Below are 18,360 nucleotides of genomic sequence, written 5' to 3' on the forward strand. Positions count from 1 at the left end.
GGCCATGGGAGACAGACCGGCAGTCAGAGGACACTCTTCATTCAACAGGGACCTGTCGGCACCCTGGTCTCCCCTTTCCTGCTCGGAGGAGCCTCCTCCGGCCTAGTTGTTCCTAACTCAGCCCCCTCTCCTGGTGGAGCCTGAGGCCAGAAAGCAGGCAACGCTGGGGCGATAATAATAATAGTAATAATAATGGTAATGCGGAGAAGGGGGTAGGGAGGGGAGTGGTGGAGGAGAAAGGCCGCTTTACCTCAAACCCCACCCTGCGGGTTAAGTGTCTCCACCCCCAGCCATGCTTGTGGAGAAGGCAGCTCCGTGTGGCCAGACCACAGAGTCCCCATTTGGAAGATCCCCTTTCCTAACCACCCTGGCCCAACATCAGTAGCAATATTGCCCCACAAGGAGCAGCGAGCCATTTACTGCAAAAATCACCAGCGTCAGGGCTCAAACACCAAGTTCAGACACGAAGAACTCCCCCTCTGGAGCATAAAACCAAGTTCAGAATGAAGAAAAACAAAATTTCCAGCCCGAGTTTCCTCTGAGGAGACACCCTCGGCGCCCCTCCTCACAGCTGCAAGGCCTCCTTCCCGGGCTGGGCCCTCATTAGGAGCTAATGGGCCCCAGCTGTGCCAGCTTCCAGACTCCTCCTTAACCCCTTGGTTTCCTCCGTCACTGCCAGAGGAAAATGAGGCCTTGGAATTTCCGTGCAGGGTTGAGAGCAGAGGGCACCCGCTGCACAGAGTTAGTGGTGTGCACCTTCTATGGTTCCTCCTAAGAAACCAAATAATTAACAGGTACTACTATTTGTGGGGTGCCTCGTATGCCTTTGTGCTGTGCTCAGTCATTTCAGTCAGGTACGACTCTTTGTAACCCTATGGATTAGACCCTATGGATTAGACTGTAGCCTACCAGGCTCCTCTGTCCATGGGATTCACAGGCAAGGACACTGGAGTGGGTTGCCATGCCCTCCTCCAGGGGATCTTCCCGACTCAGGGATCAAACCTGGGTTTCCTGCATTGCAGGCGGATTCTTTTCCATTGAGCCACCAGGAAAGCCCTCGTATGCCTTACCCACTAGGATTATTAGCTCCCCCGGGCTCTCTCATCTTTGCAGACACAGTAGGGGGTAGGAATTATTGCACCCATCTTATGGATGAGAACATTGAGGCCAGCAAAGAGACGTGATTCAAACCCCTTCTGTTGTCTTTCTGACCACCTTATCGCTTGTTCTGAGCAAGAGTTGGTTCTCCAACGTGCAGATGAAAGAGATAAAGGCCACTCTCACGTTGTCCATCTGTAGAGGTGGTAAAACTCTAAAGCCAGAGAACACTGAGTTGAGAATCTGAAGAACCAGGTTTTCTCCCCAACCAAGGGCCTTTGTTGACTCTGGACAAATACCAGCTTCCTTGAGCTCCCACAACCTTATCTTCAAAATAATGCAAGTGAAAATACTTGCCTTTCTTCCTCGTGGGCCTGTTGGAAGATCAAATAGATCCAGTTGGGCAAAAGCACTGTAAGCTGTAGGGAAGAAGGATGATGACCTTGGAGGACCTCCCCCCAACCCCCAACATTTGTGAGAAATAGACTCCGAGGCATTCCGTCAGAAGCTGTTACTTTTATGATTTTGGAGGACCAGAGGTTTATTATAATGACAAACTTTAAGTCCTCCCTGGCTGAACCTAGTCTCTTAAAAAGGTGAACCCTGTTTGAGCCACTGTCTGACTCACCACCTATCCCCTCTTACCACATGGCCACTATATCAGATTTTTCCTCTCCCATGGAAAACAATAAGTTAATTAAGATAATTGGGTTTATCACCAAAACCCAGAAATGTCTTTCAGTTGGGGAAAGGATAAATGACTCTGGTACATTCATATAAGCAACGAAAGGTGTGAAATACTGATCATAAATACTTTATGCCAAGTGAAAGAGGCCTAACTCCAAAGGCTGTGTATTGTATGATTCCACACAAGTGACATTCTGGGGGAGGCAGAACTACAGAGATGGGACCAGACCAGGGGTCACCAGGGGTAAGTGCTCAGGAAGGGTTTGACCAGAAGGGTGCAGGGAGCACAGAGGAGTTCCTGCTGGGGCAATAGAACTATTTTGTATCTTGATTATGATGGTGGCTACAGGACTCAAAGCACTTGTTAAAACCCACAGAACTGTGTACACAAAAGAGTGGATTTTACTGTAGATAAGTTAAGACAGGTTATTAAAAATTAAAAACTAAGCCACTGAGATTTTTTACAAAAGGATCATTGAGAAAGTAGAGCAGTTTAGCGGGGAGTCCAGTGGTAGAGTGCACTGTAGTACCATGCTCTGTAGTACACAGCGAGGGCCAGGGTGGTGTCGAGGGGTCGGGCCATGGGTTCTTTACCTCAAACTGGTAGCAGTGGCCTGGGGATGGTACTAAGAGTCCAGGATCCCGCCCTCAGCTGATATGATTCCCCAGATCTAGGGTGAACCTGGGGGTCCCATCCTGAACAAGTTTCCCAGGTTATTTCGGTTCAGGCAGTTAACAGCCCTGACTTACAGGCCCACTATTAGGCCTGTCTTCATTATTTGAGAACTAAATTCTTGTGTGAGCGGGTCCCTTTATGCTTTTGTGTTTCCGCCATAAAGTCAGGACGGTTCACCAGTCTCCTGCTCTAAGGGATCTGACGTGGGAGGTCACGCAGGGACGTCGTGGGGTTGCCCCACGCTGTAACCTGCATTCAGTGGCAGGAGGCTCGGCCTCTGGGGCCTGCAGCCTGAACGTCTTTCCCCACAATCTGCCGTCTTAGGATTTCCCTCACCTCTTGGCAAGTGGTGGCTTTCACCTTAAGAGGATGCTGTTAGGATGGAAATGTGTTACTCTGAAATGCTTTGAGTTTTCTCACAGAAAGAAATCCCAAGTCAGAGGCATGCTCTTCTGGGATGACCAGAATTCTGAGCTCTAGAACCATTCACACAGAAGACAGGAGGCGAACCTGGATCAAGTCCCCATTCTATCACTGACCACTTGTGTGATTCTGGACAAGTCATTTCATTTCTCTGAATCTCAAATACTTATATTCAAAGTCCTCAGGGGTAAAGCAGAGCTGATAAGTGTACTTTGCCGGGAAATGATGGGGTTGAAAGATGCATGCTGAGGCATTTAGAGGAGAAGAGTTGTGATGGCTGAATATTCAGAAGATTTGGTAAAAAGAAACACACACATGCACACACACACAAACACCTGATATATAATATATAAAGCAAATGTGGCATATGTTAGGCATTGCTGAATCTAAGTGACACTTAGTGGGTCACAAAAGTGTGGGTAATCACTTTTTCAAGTTTTCTGTATGTTTTTACATTTTTATAATGAAATCAGGAAGAAGAGATGGCATGTGTCAGACGGTCAGCACAGTGCCTGTCACTCAGTAGGTCCCAGCAGCTTGGAGAGCAGCCGGGGCTGAGGCTGGCAGGGTGGAGGGTAGGAGGGCAAGAGAAGGAGGAAGGCCTAGCGAAGGCTTGCCCACTGCAGGAAGAGCCTGGGGAGAGAAGGAAGCCAGGTAGTGCCCCATCTCAGTGAGGGTGTGGGTGTGAGAACCTCACTTTGTCCCACTCCAGAGAATCAGGAGAGGCTCTGCCATGCTCCTTTTCATTTCCTCAGGATCTGAGAAGAGCTGATAGCACGTGTTCATGTGCTTCAGGCCCCCGTGGTTGAGGTCCTTTGGGTCTCTGGAGATATATATATATACACATATATATATATATTTTTTCAATTTACAGGCACTCTGAGCCCCCATCCTATATAAATGTCCCGCTCAACAGCTGTCCTGAGCACCAGAGTGGAAATGAACAAGGTACCAATAACAGAGCGGGTCAGCCAAGCCACAAAGGCAGCCTGTGGACCGGGCAGCCTATCCTTGTCCCCTGCCATTCCCATCAGCCACGGGTGCCCACCCTAGACCACAGCTGGGCCTCTTGGGTCTTCCAGATCCAGTGACGTGAGTCCAACCTGGTCGAAGAGGACACATTTGCTTCCTGTTGCTGCTGTGACAAGTCAACACAAGCTTAGTGGCTTAAAATAACACCATTTTATTATCTTGATGATTCTGAAGGTTAGAAGCCCAGGTTGGGTTTCATGAGTAGAAGTCAAGCAGAGCTGCATTCCTTCTGGAGATGCTAGATGAGAATCTGCTTTCTTGCCTTTTTCAGCTTCTGGAGGCTGCCCTCATTCCTTGACTGGTGGCCCTTCCGGCCCTTCCTCCATCTTCAAAGCCAGAGGAGTCTTCCTCAGAACACTGTCTCTCTGGTTCCAACTCTTCTATCTCCCTCTACTCCATGTAAGAACACTTGTGATTACATTAGGCAGATAATCTTCTTCTTCTGAAATTTGTTAATTAGCAACCTAAATTCTCCCTTGCCATATAATCTAAGACAGTCACAGTTTCCAGGCACTGGGACATGGACATCTTTCGTTGTTGTTGTTCAGTCACTCAGCCATATCCGACTCTTTGCGACCCCACGGACTGCAGCACGCCAGGCTTCCCTGTCCTTCATTGTCTCCCAGAATTTGCTTAAACTCATGTCCATTGGGCCGGTGATGCCATCCAACCATCTCATCCTCTTTCGCCCTCTTCTCCTCCTGCCCTCAATCTTTCCTAGCATCCAAATCTTTTCCAATGAGTTGGCTCTTCAAACCAGGTGACCAAGTATTGGAGCTTCAGCTTCAGCATCAGTCCTTCCAACGGATATTCAGGCTTGATTTCCATTAGGATTGACTGGATTGATCTCTGCTGTCCAAGGGACTCTCAAGAGTCTTCTCCAACACCATAGTTCAAAAGCATCAATTCTTTGGCACTCAGCCTTCTTTATGGTCCAACTCTCACATCCATACATGACTACTGGAAAAACCATAGCTTTGAGTAGACGAACCTTGGTTGGCAAAATGATGTTGCTGCTTTTTAATATGCTGTCCAGATTTGTCATAGGTTTCCTTCCAAGGAGCAAGCATCTTTTAATTTCATGGCTGCAGTTACCATCCACAGTGATTTTGGAACCCAAGAAAATAAAGTCTCACACTGTTTCCATTTTTTTCCTCATCTATTTGCCATATAGCGATGGGACCAGATGCCGTGATCTTAGTTTTCTGAATGTTGAGTTTTAAGACAGCTTCTTCACTCTCCTCTTTCACCTTCATCAAGAGGCTCTTTAGTTCTTCTTCATTTTCTGCCATTATGGTGGTGTCATCTGCATACCTGAGGTTATTAATATTTCTCCCAGCAATCTTGATTCCAGCTTGCACTTCATCCAGCCCGGCATTTTACATGATGTACTCTGTGTTTAAGTTAAATAAGCAGGGTGACAATATACAGCCTCAATGTACTCCGTTCCTAATTTTGAACCAGTTCATTGTTCCATGTCCAGTTCTAACTTTGCTTCTTGACCTGAATATGGGTTTCTCAGGAGGCAGGTATGGTGGTCGGTATTCCCATCTCTTTAAGACATTTCTTTACAACATCTTTGGGAGCGGTATTCTGCCTACTACAGAGGATGCCCCAAGTAGATGAGCATTCTTACCTTTTACACCTGGGAATTTTCAAACTTTCGTATACTTCAGAATAATGGAATGTTTGAAAATGCTTGGAAATGTTTGGAAATGGAAAATGTTTGAAAAGCCAGATTTTTAGCCTCATTGGATTCTGATCCAGTACTTCTGGAATGGATCCAAGGACTCTGAATTTTTAGTAAGCTCCCTCATGCCTTTCTGATACACTTGATACAAGGAGCACATTTCTTTTGTCTTTGGACATGGTATAGTGGCTACATTTTAGCAACCTAATTACAGAACCTATGATCTATGATTTGTTGAGCAATTCCAGTGTACTAATAGACATAACTAAGTGCAGCAGGGACTTGCCATGTGCCCGGTCTATTCTAAGTGGTCTCCATGCCTGTTCTCCTTTAATCCTCACGATAATAAGCTGAGGTATGGTTATCGTTATCATCTCTATTTTGCAAACGAGAAGATGAAGGTACTGGAGTTTAAGTACCTTATCTAAGGCAAAGCACTTACACAGGCAAATCCAGGTGCCTATCCACCCCACCCCCTTTCTTTTCTAAAGCCCAAGTGGCAGCTCCGCTCCAAGGCTACAGCTAACCAGGGGTATAGCCAAGGGGTGGGGGTGGGGAGGCCTGAAACTTTCCACTCACTGAGACACAAACACAGCAATTAAAAGCCTCAAACTATCCGGTTAGATACTCTTTAATTCTCCAAACACCCACCAGAGCCACAACAAGGCCAGCTGACAGGAAGTGGTGTGTTGAGGAAATTCCATCTTGGCCCATCCTGGAGACAGCAATATCAGAGGGTCTCCTTCTCTCTCTCTCATATCCACACACACACACACACACACACACACACTTACACACACACACTTACACACACACACGCACCCCAGGGGACAGTTTCCTTTATTCCAGGGCCATGTTCCAGCCTGCTGCCATTTCCTGTACCCTTCAAAGTAGCAGCGATCACTCTGGCCTCCTGTCTGTGTCTGAGAGACCTTCCAGCCGGGCCCCTGTGGGCCCTGGTATCATTTCACTTCTTTAGAACAGAAACTGGAGATACTCACATAACACCAGACAGGTTATGGGGCTGACTTCTGTGTAGGGCACACCAACCCCTCTGAGGTGGACACCACAGAACAAGACACTGTCTCCCCTTCCACCTCCTTCATCTCTAGTCCCGCTTCCTCATCCATCCTTTTTGCTTTCTCTTTTCCCCCATCTCCTTAGGATGCACTCTGTACTCTATCTCCCTAGGGTCTTACTGCCTTAAATGTGTGGCTTTGGAGACAGACTAAGGGATGGTTGCAATCAGAAACCATGAACCTTTAGGCCGCTTTGCACTCTGCCTCAGTTTCCCTTCTGGAAAATGAACGTATGAACATTTGCCAGTTTTCTGACTCAAAGCAGTGTCTGTACTTCTGATCTCTGCTTTGTGGTTTGTAAAGCATGTGCTCAATTTCCAGGTTGGTCCTGATGACTTATAAAGTCTGAAGGGTTCATGAAGTGGATGGCGCAAATGGGGAAACGGGTGCCCAGAGGGAGGGAAATAACTCACTCAGGCATTCAGGGGCTGATCCTGGGCTAGAAACAAGTCTTCCGAGCCAGTCTTGCCATGACATTTGCATTCTCTGTGACGATGATGATAATTCTATGGTACATGGCACAGAGGACATGGACCCCAAGCATGGCTGCTTGCCAACAGATCCTGAAGAACATCAAAGATGAGAGCAGAAAATTCTTACAAGTCGGTTACCTTTTATGTTTAATTACTATGCAATCTAATTATACCCATGGGGTTCATTAATATGTCAAATTGTGTTTTATGTTTTTATATCTTAAGAAGCCATCGCCCCACGGGGTATGGGCCAATGGAGTGTGTATAAGGAGAGAGGACTTGAGGCAGGGCTTGCTGCTGACTTGCTGGAGGCACATTGCAGTACTTCTGGGCACCTTCTCAGGTCATCCACCTGATCCCAGACACAGGCAGACTTGTTTCCATTTCACAAATGAGAAAACAGAGGCCCAGAGACCTTAAGGGACTCACCTATCATCATGGAGCTAGTGAATGGCAGATTGGCTCTGATCAACGTTTGCCCCATTCCAAAGTTGTGTCCTCTCTGATGTCAGGTCCCTGAAGAGACAACAAAGGCTCTTCTGTAAAATCCTGCCTCCTGGTTTCTGCGATCACTAAGCAGGGCCACTCCTCCCCACCCCAGGTGCCAACATGCATGGTAGGGCAGGAGGAGGCCTCACGCAGCACCTGCCCACAGGAGAGTATCAGAGCTTTTCCTCTGGAGGAACAAGTTCCCCCCACATGGGAGGAGGAGCTGGTCAGATCTTTGAGGCACCCCTCCAGCCCCACCCTTCCCTTCTGGGGACAGCCCTGCCCTGAAAGCTGGAAGCCTTGCCCAGGGGCACTGGTGGGTCAGGACCCTGCTGAGGAGCAGCCCTGCTCGCCCCACGCCCGGCTGGGCTGTTCTGCAGCCGGTTGTGCAATCTTGCTATGAATAGGTCTAGGTGTGTGGTTTGGTGCCAAAGAGACCAGACTTGATTTCTTCCTGTGAAAGCTCCCCTCTGGAATCCTGGGAGGTGAGGGAGCGCAGCTGTGAGGTCAGGCCGCTGGCCCTGAGGAGGGCGGTCGGAGCTGGTGGCGTGAGGGGCGGGGCCTGGGGTAGGGCAGGGCAGGCTGGCACCGGGACCAAGCTGGCTGGCCCTGGCACCGAGCTCTTCTCCTTCCTTGGCCATCTCCAGGCCACCCATAGTCTGCTTCCTGAGCCTCTCCCATCTTCCACTCCTCACTTTTGCCAGGCCCTCTTTGCCTTGGTACAGACTTAAAGAAGCTTAGAGGGAAAGGGAAAGACAGACTTGCAAGTTTATTTTTAAAACTTGAAAATTAGAAGGCTGTGGGGAACCAGGGATTTCTCATATACTGTTGGTACATTGAATTGGTACATTGCAGGGCAATTTGATCCATTTATCAAAATTGCAAATGTATATGTATTATTTGCCCCAGAACTGTTTCCACTTTGGGCATTAATTCTACAAAGATTCTTACATTTGTATGTAATGTATGTATAAGTTTGTAACTGCAGTGTTGCTGATAATAAAAAATGTTTGGAAACAAAGTCCAGTGTCTATCAATAGGGGAATGCAAGTTAAATGAATTGGGATACAATGATACAGAAGACCATGCAGGTCTAAAACTGAGGAGGCTTTCTGTGACTGATGTTTCCTCCATGTGTGAGAAAATCATTAACAAAGCAACATACTGGTCAGTGGCTATAATGTACTTTGTGTAATAAAAAAAGGTAGATACATAAGAAATTCTGGAAGGATATGCAAGAAACTTTGGGTGGGAGGAACTAGGCAGAGAACTAGACAGGGATGGAAAACATTCTGTATGTGCATCTATATGCTTCCTAGATATCAATCACGCAAACACATTACCTTTCAAAAATACAGTGCAACAAGTGAATATAACTGTGACAAAAAATTCCGTAACAACTTGCTAAATACAATGGACATTTGTCTTTTCGGGCCAAGTCCTGGCATGAGAACACCCTCCTACTTGGGGGATTTCCCAGTGGACACATCTTGGTGAGAGGAAGAGCCCCTTCTCCCCAACAGAAGCGTGAAGTGGCCAAGAAACAGTATCAGCTTATTCACAGCAGCAACAGTTGAGGTTGAGTCTAGTGTCAAGGCCAAAGTGTCCACGACACAGGAATTATCTCAATTTTTGGCTTTTACCTTTTAGTATTTCTTCTCAGGCACAGTTTACACTGGCATATAGTATTTCTGCTTTTTTTTTAATGTCAATATAAAAGTTACAACAGCAATAATTACATTTCTAAGAGTGTATCCTGTATAAGCATTTAGTTTTTATAATTATTATTTTAACAGGTGCATAAAATTCCTTTGTTCTGATTAGGTAATTCTTATAATGATACTCAAGGTGTTAATAGGAGGAAATTATGGAAATCCAAAATTATGAAGACACAGCTTTGCAACGATATTATTCATCAGTCAGATTCGTTTCAGACAGTATCATCATCTCCTTATCTCTACTTCTATTCCCTAACACTTTCTCCCACTTTATTCGTTATTCCCTCCAGTCTCAGAAATGGCAACCCACTCCAGTACTCTTTCCTGGAGAATTCCATAGACAGAGGAACCCGGCAGGCTACAGTCCATGAAGTCGCAAGAGTCGGAGATGACTTAGCAACCAAACCACTCAGAAAAGAAGTCAAAGCCAGCCTCTCCACCTTGGCTCTTTAGAAACCGTATTTATCTTTATAAAAGTAACACACTCTCACTTTGACAAATTAAGAGTATACAAGGACAGAGCTGAAAGTCAAAACCCTCAGGTCCACCCCTGGACTGAACCACTACGGAGTTTTCTATGGTTTCTTCCAGATCAGGGCTCGCAGTTTGGTTGGGAAGTTACATGGGTGCCAAGCCATCGAGCCCTCAACCTTTGGGCAACCTGTTTGGCCAGGGGCTGTGAGACACCTGAGACAGCAGCAGCTTTCTCTGTCATCCCACTCTCTGGTGCGTCCTGGAGCCGGTGGGGCGGATGAAGGCAGGGCTCACGGAGCCGGGGCCTGTGCGCCCGTGCAGGAAGAGCATTGCAAGTTCTCTTCCGAGTGGGAGTAGGCTGGTTTGTAGTGTGTCTAGTAAGTCCTCTGAGAAAGGGAGCAAAAATGACATTTTGGGTCATTATTATGTGATGGACGGTAGGCAGAACTACAGACACACACAGACACAATCGAACTTTCTTCAGGTCTTATATATTGCTGAGAGTCTTCCTCTTTTAATGTTTGAATGAAGAAAATTCAAGCGGAAGGACCCCTCTTCTTCCAGCTCCAAAGGTGTCTTCTCCTTGGCGCTCAGCACCCAACTGTCTCCTTGCTGGCGATGGAAGCAGAGGGAGGAGAGGTCCCCTTCCAGATGATCCTCTCTCCACCTCCGTTCTTCAAGCACACTCCCCTGAGCATGCCCACCACAAGCTGAGCTGAGAGGCACCCAGGGCACCACAGCCATCTCCTTTTTTCCCAAGTCCCAGGGGAGTGGTCGAGGGCCAAGGTCAGGGAACGTATGGCAGGTAAGTCCTGGCTATGAACTCTACCTTCCTCCATCTCTGACCTGTGTTCCAGCTGTGACGTGAGTGGCTTGGCTGATGCGTGTCACGTGTGTGGGATTAGAAGTTTGCCCTCACTCCTCAAACATTTTGAGATCAAATCTGTCAATCGTTAGTGAGATTAACCATTACAAATTCTTCTTTTTCTAAACAAGAAGCTGAAAGCAAGGCGAGCTGGCGGCAGTAAGCTCTTTATTCCTCACAGGGGAACAGACAGATGATACCTTGGAATATAAACTCACAGAAGCCAAGGCCCAGGTCCCGGTTGTCTTGATGTCCATCACAGTCTGGCCCCCTGGCACGCTTGACATTGACTTAGTGTTGTTGATTTAACTTCAATTAATTTTAGTTGAATTTTTACTTGGCTTGGGGGAACTCTTGAGAACCTAGTGATAGCTGGTTTTGGATTTCCATCTTTAATCTTTTGAGAGACAGGATCAAAACTGGAAAGCAATCTCAAATGAAGTATCTTTTAGTTGGCTTTGGTCCTAGAAGATGGTGAGGTTTTTACCTTTACAGGAAATTTAAAAAATGGTAAGGACAGACTTACGGAAGCATGTCTCTCCACCAACACAGAACTTATCCCAAAGGCAAACTTTAAAATCTTTCTTACCTACTTGACCTCAATGGAGTCCATCAAGTTGCTTAGGACTTTGAACCCAAAAGCTGAATGATTTTTATGACGTTTATTAATAGGAAAATCCACAACATGGGCTACTGAGAATAGTTTTACAGCAGGGTGGAGTTCCCCTGAACATAGCCCCGAGGAAACATTTATGCTATGGCCACCAGCAGCCTAAACGCTGTTTGCTGTGTAGGAGGCCACAGTGATGACCCACGACCAGTGTTCATCTGCTGGACTCCTGAGAGCATGACCCCCGTAGGGTCAAAACCTCTGATACCCATGCAGGGCGCAGAGTCCAAATCCCACTACCTGCACAGAAGCTCCCCCAGGGTGAACTGACTCGGCAGGCTGAAAGTGGCTCTCCACGACCATGCACAATGCCATGAATCTGCTTTATCAAAGTGTCTGGTCGCCTATGGAGGTCAAAGTGGGTCAGAGAAAAAGTCCACAGGATTCATTTAGTTTAGAGATCTCAGGACAGTCTCTTTGCTCTGTGCCTCTCCCACAGGGAGACCTTGAGATAAATCCAGCCATTTCACTTCTCAGGTTAAAGAGACGGCGAGGGACAACAAACAATCTCTTGGAGTAAGGTAGAGTGTCATTGATGCTTTATTTACATGCGTCACCATTGCTTTTACAAACTAGATTACGGTTTTAAATGGAATACACAAGGCAATATCTACAAACACCAAGGAAAGTTAAGTACTGCATCTCTATTTCACTTGGAAAGGAGAAGATTCCCAAATCAAACTGGTTTTGATTCTTGAGACAAAAGGTGGTAGAGATATTTCATGGTAACATATGGACAGACAAAATCCTCAGTAAGAATGCAATATGATAGTGTTCGCTTTGAAAGAAAGGATGAGGTGCTTCAAACCAAAGGATCAACTGCATGACTCTTAGGTGTTTGAATACAGCCATGCACCACACTGAGTTCTAGTTTGTATGGGGTATGAGCAAGAAATTGAAACAGATAAGACAGTTTTACAGATACTGTATACAGATTTTTTTTCCATTCATGCAACTTTTTTCTTAAAAAAAAAAAATGTTAAACATGTGAAGCCAAAACATACATTTTTCTTTATTATCAACTTTTTTTTTTTCTGGTCCTCCTTCACATCTGTTTACATTTCCTGTGTACATAATGTGCTAGGACAAGTATATTGAGAGAAGATTGATTGCCAGGCAATGAGATAATTTTAGAGAAATAAGTGACCAGACACACAGCTTTTTTTTTTTTTTAAAGCAGCCGCACAAGTATTTCTGGAGTGTGGCAGAGGCCTCGGAACCAATCATTCATCAAAGTAAAATACATACAAATAAAACTAAACAAAAGGAAAATATTTTTATTCATTCAAACTGCATAAAATGTTACCCACTAAAGATCTAGGTCAAATATAATACACAGTCACCCCCGGTATCCGTGGGGGACTGGTTGCAGGACTCCATCCCCCCGCCTACATCCGCGAATGCCCAAGTCCCTTATATAAAAAGGCAGTACAACTGGCCCTCCGGACCCGCGGCTGGCTGACTCTGAGGATGTGGAGCCCGTGTGTACTCGGGGCCAGCTGCACTCTTCTCAGTCCCTGGGCTCTGACAGACGGGATTTCACAAGGACTGCTCTCTCCCCTTGCTGCACCCTGCCACCCCTGGTCTCCAGGAGAGGCTGGCTGTTTGTACCTCTTTGCCAGCGACTGAATTTCTACAAAAAATTTTTGCTTTTCTTAATTTAAAAAAATACGTTATACATAATCAACGTTTCCCAAATACACCAAGAGGAAATCACAGTTCGGACCTGTCAGGATTTTGTTTCTGCTTTGAGAGAGAAAAGGTAACTTATTTTCCTTCACCAGCCCTTGGCATCAGCACAAAAAAACATGGGCTTTCCAAGAGATTCTAATATTCCTTATTCTTTAAGTTGGGGTTCATGAGATAGACTCCCCTCCATCTTTAACAGGTTCAGAAGCTGCCTGAAATGACACCCTGAGACTGGGCATACCTGTCCTGAGTAGTGGGCCATGAGGTCTTCTCAGAGTGGGGAAGCGACACACACAGGGCTGAAACCCAACACCAAGCCCTGGCCCCCCCACAGTCCACCGGTACACGTGTGTACACGCTCCACCAGCTAACAGCAAAGACGAACTTCTGAAACCTTCGAAGAATGTGTTTCTGCAATAAAGGGAACTGACCTCAGATTCATTCACAGTTAATAGGATACTCTTGAGTCTGGTGGCCTCATGCCAGGACAGGGAAGGCTTGTGATAAAGCTCTTTTCTAACTTTGGTAAAAGGTTTCTGGTTCTGGAACCCTGAAGGTAACAACAGAACCCCAGAGTTCAGGTCATGTTTTCAACATTGTTACTCTTCTTTCTAAATTTCCCATCAAAAAGTGGAAGGCTCCCTAGAGCAGCTTAATGAGAGGCTGAGGGTAGACTGAGAGTTTGCATCAGGAAGCAAACATTATGACTGCCAGACCCCCGGAGGCTACTGAGTATTCCACTGAGACGCTCCAGGTCAGAAAACTTCCTGTGAGACTCAAAACTTCACATGGTGGCCACTAGTGGCCCTTCCTGAAAGCAGGGTCTTAACAGAAGATGGCACCTCTACCCTGCCTCGTCTGACTGTGGCAGGACCTGGTTAGTCTAAGGGATCCTGGCCTCCAGGTGAGTGGCCAAGGGTGAGAGCGAGGCTGTGTGATCCTGGACAAGCCTAACTATTCCATTCTTGCCTGACCCTTTCTAGACTGATGCTGGCACCTGACTTTGCCCTGATCTCAGTTGTCCATGATACTCTACATGTAGATGCTGAGTTACTTTTTAAAAAATAAAAAGTAAAGAAAAGATTCAAAGCCCCCCCTCCCTCTCCATTTTCCTGATCTGTTCCATGGCTGTCTTGCTCTCACACCCCTTCTCCATCCCTCCCTCAGCTGTTTTCAATTAAATTATAATCTGGTTCTAGGACATTTTATAAGACATTCTGCCTGAAATCTAACAAACATTGGGGCAGGGGGAGAATAAATGAGATGCCACAGGTCTGAAAGGAATTCAACATTTTAAAGTTGAAACACATTTGAGGGTTGCCTTTCTACTCCCAAAGTAGTTTCCACGGTCTAGAAAACTGCAAAGGCAAATAGCTATTTTGTTAGTTTTCTTGTTTCTCTGAGCTCAGGAGAGAAAGTCTCAGGGCCCTTGTGTTGGAAGCACTTCGGATTCTCTCCTGAATCCGATACCCCCTGGTCCCTCCCGTCCCTGACCAAACTGTGTCTCCACCGAGGGCAGCATCACTTAGGAACCCAGAGAGCAGCCCCCTCTCACGGACAATGGACAGTCCTCATGAACAGCAGACCACCAAAGACTCGAGGAGGGGGCTAGCCTTACTACAGAGGAATATGGTAAGCAAAAGTCTGTCTCACTGAGAAGCAGATTGCGTGAATAGAATACATATTTTCAAAAATTATACATACTTTCAAAATGAAGATTATAAACTTGGAGCAGTTCAGAAAAGGCAATAGGCTACAGGTCTACTATAACCACAAACTGCACAACAATTTACAGATTCAGTAAAAGGCAGGGTGAAATCAACGGGGCCATCACTCAAACATGACAACCTAAGCGAGGCGGGAGAGACAAGTGACAACACCAAATGGAACTTTCATTATGCTAGGAGCTGTTATCACCACCACCGTCACCCCCAGAGGAATCAGGAAGCAAAGATGCGCAAGGGGGCCCCTGGTGGCTGGTGGCGGGTGCAGGTGGTCGGGTGGCATGTCTGAGTTGGTGGGGGAGTCAGCGCCCACTGCATGGTGCAAGTGTCTGCGAGAACTCATGCAGGGAGGTCTGGGCTGAACTACGTACGAGCCTGGATTCCTAACATCCATGCAGAATGTTCCGTTTTTGTAACTGTACATGATAAAATATTTATACATTTGTATGCCTAATGCTTTGTATGCAAAAAAAGAGTCTTCATATACCTTTTTGGAGAAGTATGCATATGCTGTGCCAATCAGAGCTTCATTGTCCCAGTTTCATATGTACCAAAGATGTTCCCAACTACTCTGTCTACCAAAGAGGGCAACTAATATAATCACACTTTCTGGGTTAAACAGAAAGCACCTATACAGCACCATAACTTTTTGAAAAGAAAAAAATGAAATCCATACAAGCAGGAAAAGTGGGAGGAGGGAGGTCAAAACGGCCCTATCTTGTACTTCCATTGAGTCACTTGTATAATTACAACCTAAGCTTATTTATATTAAAAAAAAGAATCAGTTTGTATGCTATTGCCTCTCCTTCATACACGTCTACTAGATCAGATTATACAGAGCAAGGCTAAAAGTAATCAAGGGTGTGCATTTAGAAAAAAGAGTGACTCGGGTTTGTACTTTCCACACATTTCTCACTGCAGGCTTAATGTTTACCTGTAAGTTCACTTCTGCAAAGCAAAACAAGACTACGTTTTTTTTTTTTCCTTTTCTTTTCTCCTTAAAACTAAATCCATTAGTGGCCTTTGGCAATGAGTGAAGAGCTGAGCAGATTTCTTCTTGAAGAGATCCTAATTTCTAACCAGCGTATGATCACTGTGACTGCGTGAGCTGAGGATACTGACGGGAGACCGCAGGCCAGACCCATCTGGCAACTGCAGGCCAGGGCCAGGGTACTGTCGCCCGACCGCCCTGACTCAGGACCAGCACTCGGGGGCAGACGCTGGGCACCCTTCAGTTTGCAGATGCAGGGCTCTGTCCTGGGCCGCTGCGCACAGCGAACACTCGTGCCACTGTTGACTTTTTTTTTTTTAAGAAAAGAATAGTTTTCTACCAAAGTAGAGAAGACAGAAAAACCTCCTCTAGTTTACGTAATATGTTAGTTTGGGGAGTTCTACAGGCTTGGACGTTTGTGACACCCAAAGCCAGCGCAATAGCTGGTACATTTTCTGTTTGTAAATGTGCCAGGGGAAGGATGGTTAACACTTTAACATAAAAAGACTCCAAGTCAATGCATGTGAGAAACTGAAAGTCAAAGGAAAACGAACACAAAACAACGCTTAACACATCCCATAAACCATCGTGCTATTAAAACACCACAGGATGGCCCGCCGGCTGACGGTGTGCTCTGAACGGGGTGGGCGGTGCTGGCAGGTGCTGTCCTTCGCTGGCAGGTGGCTGTCACCCCGTACAAGGAAGGTTTTGCATACATTATAGAGAGAGTTCTGTGCGAGGGTAAGTGCTTCACCCAGGGGAAGGGGCCGATAACAGTCTCTGCTGGGGTGGGAAACGCGCGGGCTCACAAAGGTGTTAAGCTGTAAACGGTATCACTGTCCACTTGCTGAGAGCAGATTTGGCAAAGGGTTTTCTCGGTAGGTCTTGCGTCAGTTTGAGGGTCTATAGGAGGAGAGAAGAAAACCAGAGATGGTTAAGGACATTCAAACAGCAGCAGCAGGCCCTCTGGGTCACACCTCCTGAGCCTCCCGGTCTCCTCACCCACTGCTGGGCTGGGGTGCTCCAAGTCAGGCTGTTTTGCTGCACTAGATTCAAAGGTCTGAAAACCTAAGGACAAAGCCTGAAGATTACTTACCTTACTCCTGTGCTTGATAACAAAATGCTCTCAAGTTCAAATGCCTAGAGGAAATGGGGCCATTCACCTGGGGAGGTTAACGAAGCCAGGTAAACCTGCTGTGTCTCAGCGGGCCCTTCCAAGTTAGGGACGGCCGGGCTGCGGATGGGGTTTTACTCCAGATTTTTGGACTGAAGGGCTTCCTGGGACATAGGACTTTCATGCTATAAACCAGAGAAGCTGGTCACCCCAAACAGACCAGTTATGCTTCTCTAGTTCTCCCCCGCTGGCTCTGTGGACTAAATAACTTGCTTACCACCCTTTCCATTGATAGCCCAACACCAGAGGAGGAAATGGCCACTTTCCACAGATGCTTCATCAGTCTGCACAGATGGCCAGGGGTAATCTTGACTTCCCTCACCAAAAAAACAAGCAATCTCTAAGTAGACTGTCTTGGGAAGTAGACTTTGTCTTGCCTAAGTAGACTTTGCTTTATATATTAAAAATCTACAGAGGAAATAAAATTATATCACACACAAATGGCTCAAAAAAACCTCCCAAAGAATACCCTTTTAACAATGAATAACAACATTACTGTTGGCATTATTATTATGCCTCCAAGAAATCTTCAAATCGTAAGTCCTCTCAAAGCATCTGAATTTACACAAGTCTTATCAGACATCATATGACCACCAAGCCAGGAAAAGTCAGAGAATTAAAAAATAAACTTATTATACAGACACACACATATATATTTATCCACACACTCAAGAGATGTAGCTAAATGAACTGATGTGACAGGCCTCAAGACCACTTGTTTACGGAGACAGTGTCAGCTGTCATGGTTTAAAAAAAAAAAAGGCTCTAGGCCAAGAAATGGATAGAAAGGTGCGAGGGAAGTAACATGAACTCTGGATCGTCTCACCAGATAAGGTGAACAAGTAATGAAAAATGCATCAATAAGCTCCCCCCTCTCTTACTCATACACATACGTTATTTACATCTGCTTCTCTCTCTTGACTGGACTGCTTGGCAATCTTCCTTTTCACTACCCCTCAGAAAGACAGCAGGGCTTAGTATTTGTGACATTACACACCCACAGTCATAGCTACCCTTGCTACAGCTCCAAAAAGAAGAGCTTGGGTTGTTTATGAGAGGCAGAGATGATAAAGCAGGAAAAGGCCCCTTCTTTCCACCCCTTCCCCAAGTATTGTTTCCCTGGCTGATGGCTTTTTTGGAGGTATTCTCTGCTCTGTAAGGATACTAGATAATATTATCCTGGACTATAAAATAACAGCTTGCTGACTTCAAAGGGAGGAAAGGTCTGACGGGTATCAGCACCCGTGAGACATTTAGCCTGCTGGAACCGGTGCTGTTCTAGTGGCTCCACCTGGGACCCCTGAGGCCCGAACAGACAGGGTGCGGATATGGTTCTTTAAGGGGATTTCATTCTTCCCTTCACAATAACACTTAACAAACCACCATCTAAGATCACTATGCAGTCAGT

At 46.1% G+C, this 18,360-nt stretch overlaps 1 protein-coding gene across 3 annotated transcripts in view; it reads right to left on the reverse strand.

Annotated features, from left to right (window-relative positions):
• Window positions 1-11,896: 11,896 nt before the first annotated feature.
• The window catches only part of FOXO3 (forkhead box O3), a 117,875-nt gene continuing 111,411 nt past the window's right edge, over window positions 11,897-18,360 (reverse strand). For all 3 annotated transcript variants that reach the window (XM_070376506.1, XM_005909167.3, XM_005909169.3), the window contains one exon: window positions 11,897-16,681. In XM_070376506.1, coding sequence (XP_070232607.1) covers window positions 16,595-16,681 — 87 coding nt within the window. In that variant the 3' untranslated portion in view covers window positions 11,897-16,594. The remainder of the gene's footprint in view (window positions 16,682-18,360) is intronic.

The sequence above is a fragment of the Bos mutus genome, chromosome 9, assembly GCF_027580195.1.
Source record: "Bos mutus isolate GX-2022 chromosome 9, NWIPB_WYAK_1.1, whole genome shotgun sequence".
NCBI classification, from domain to species: Eukaryota; Metazoa; Chordata; class Mammalia; order Artiodactyla; family Bovidae; genus Bos; species Bos mutus.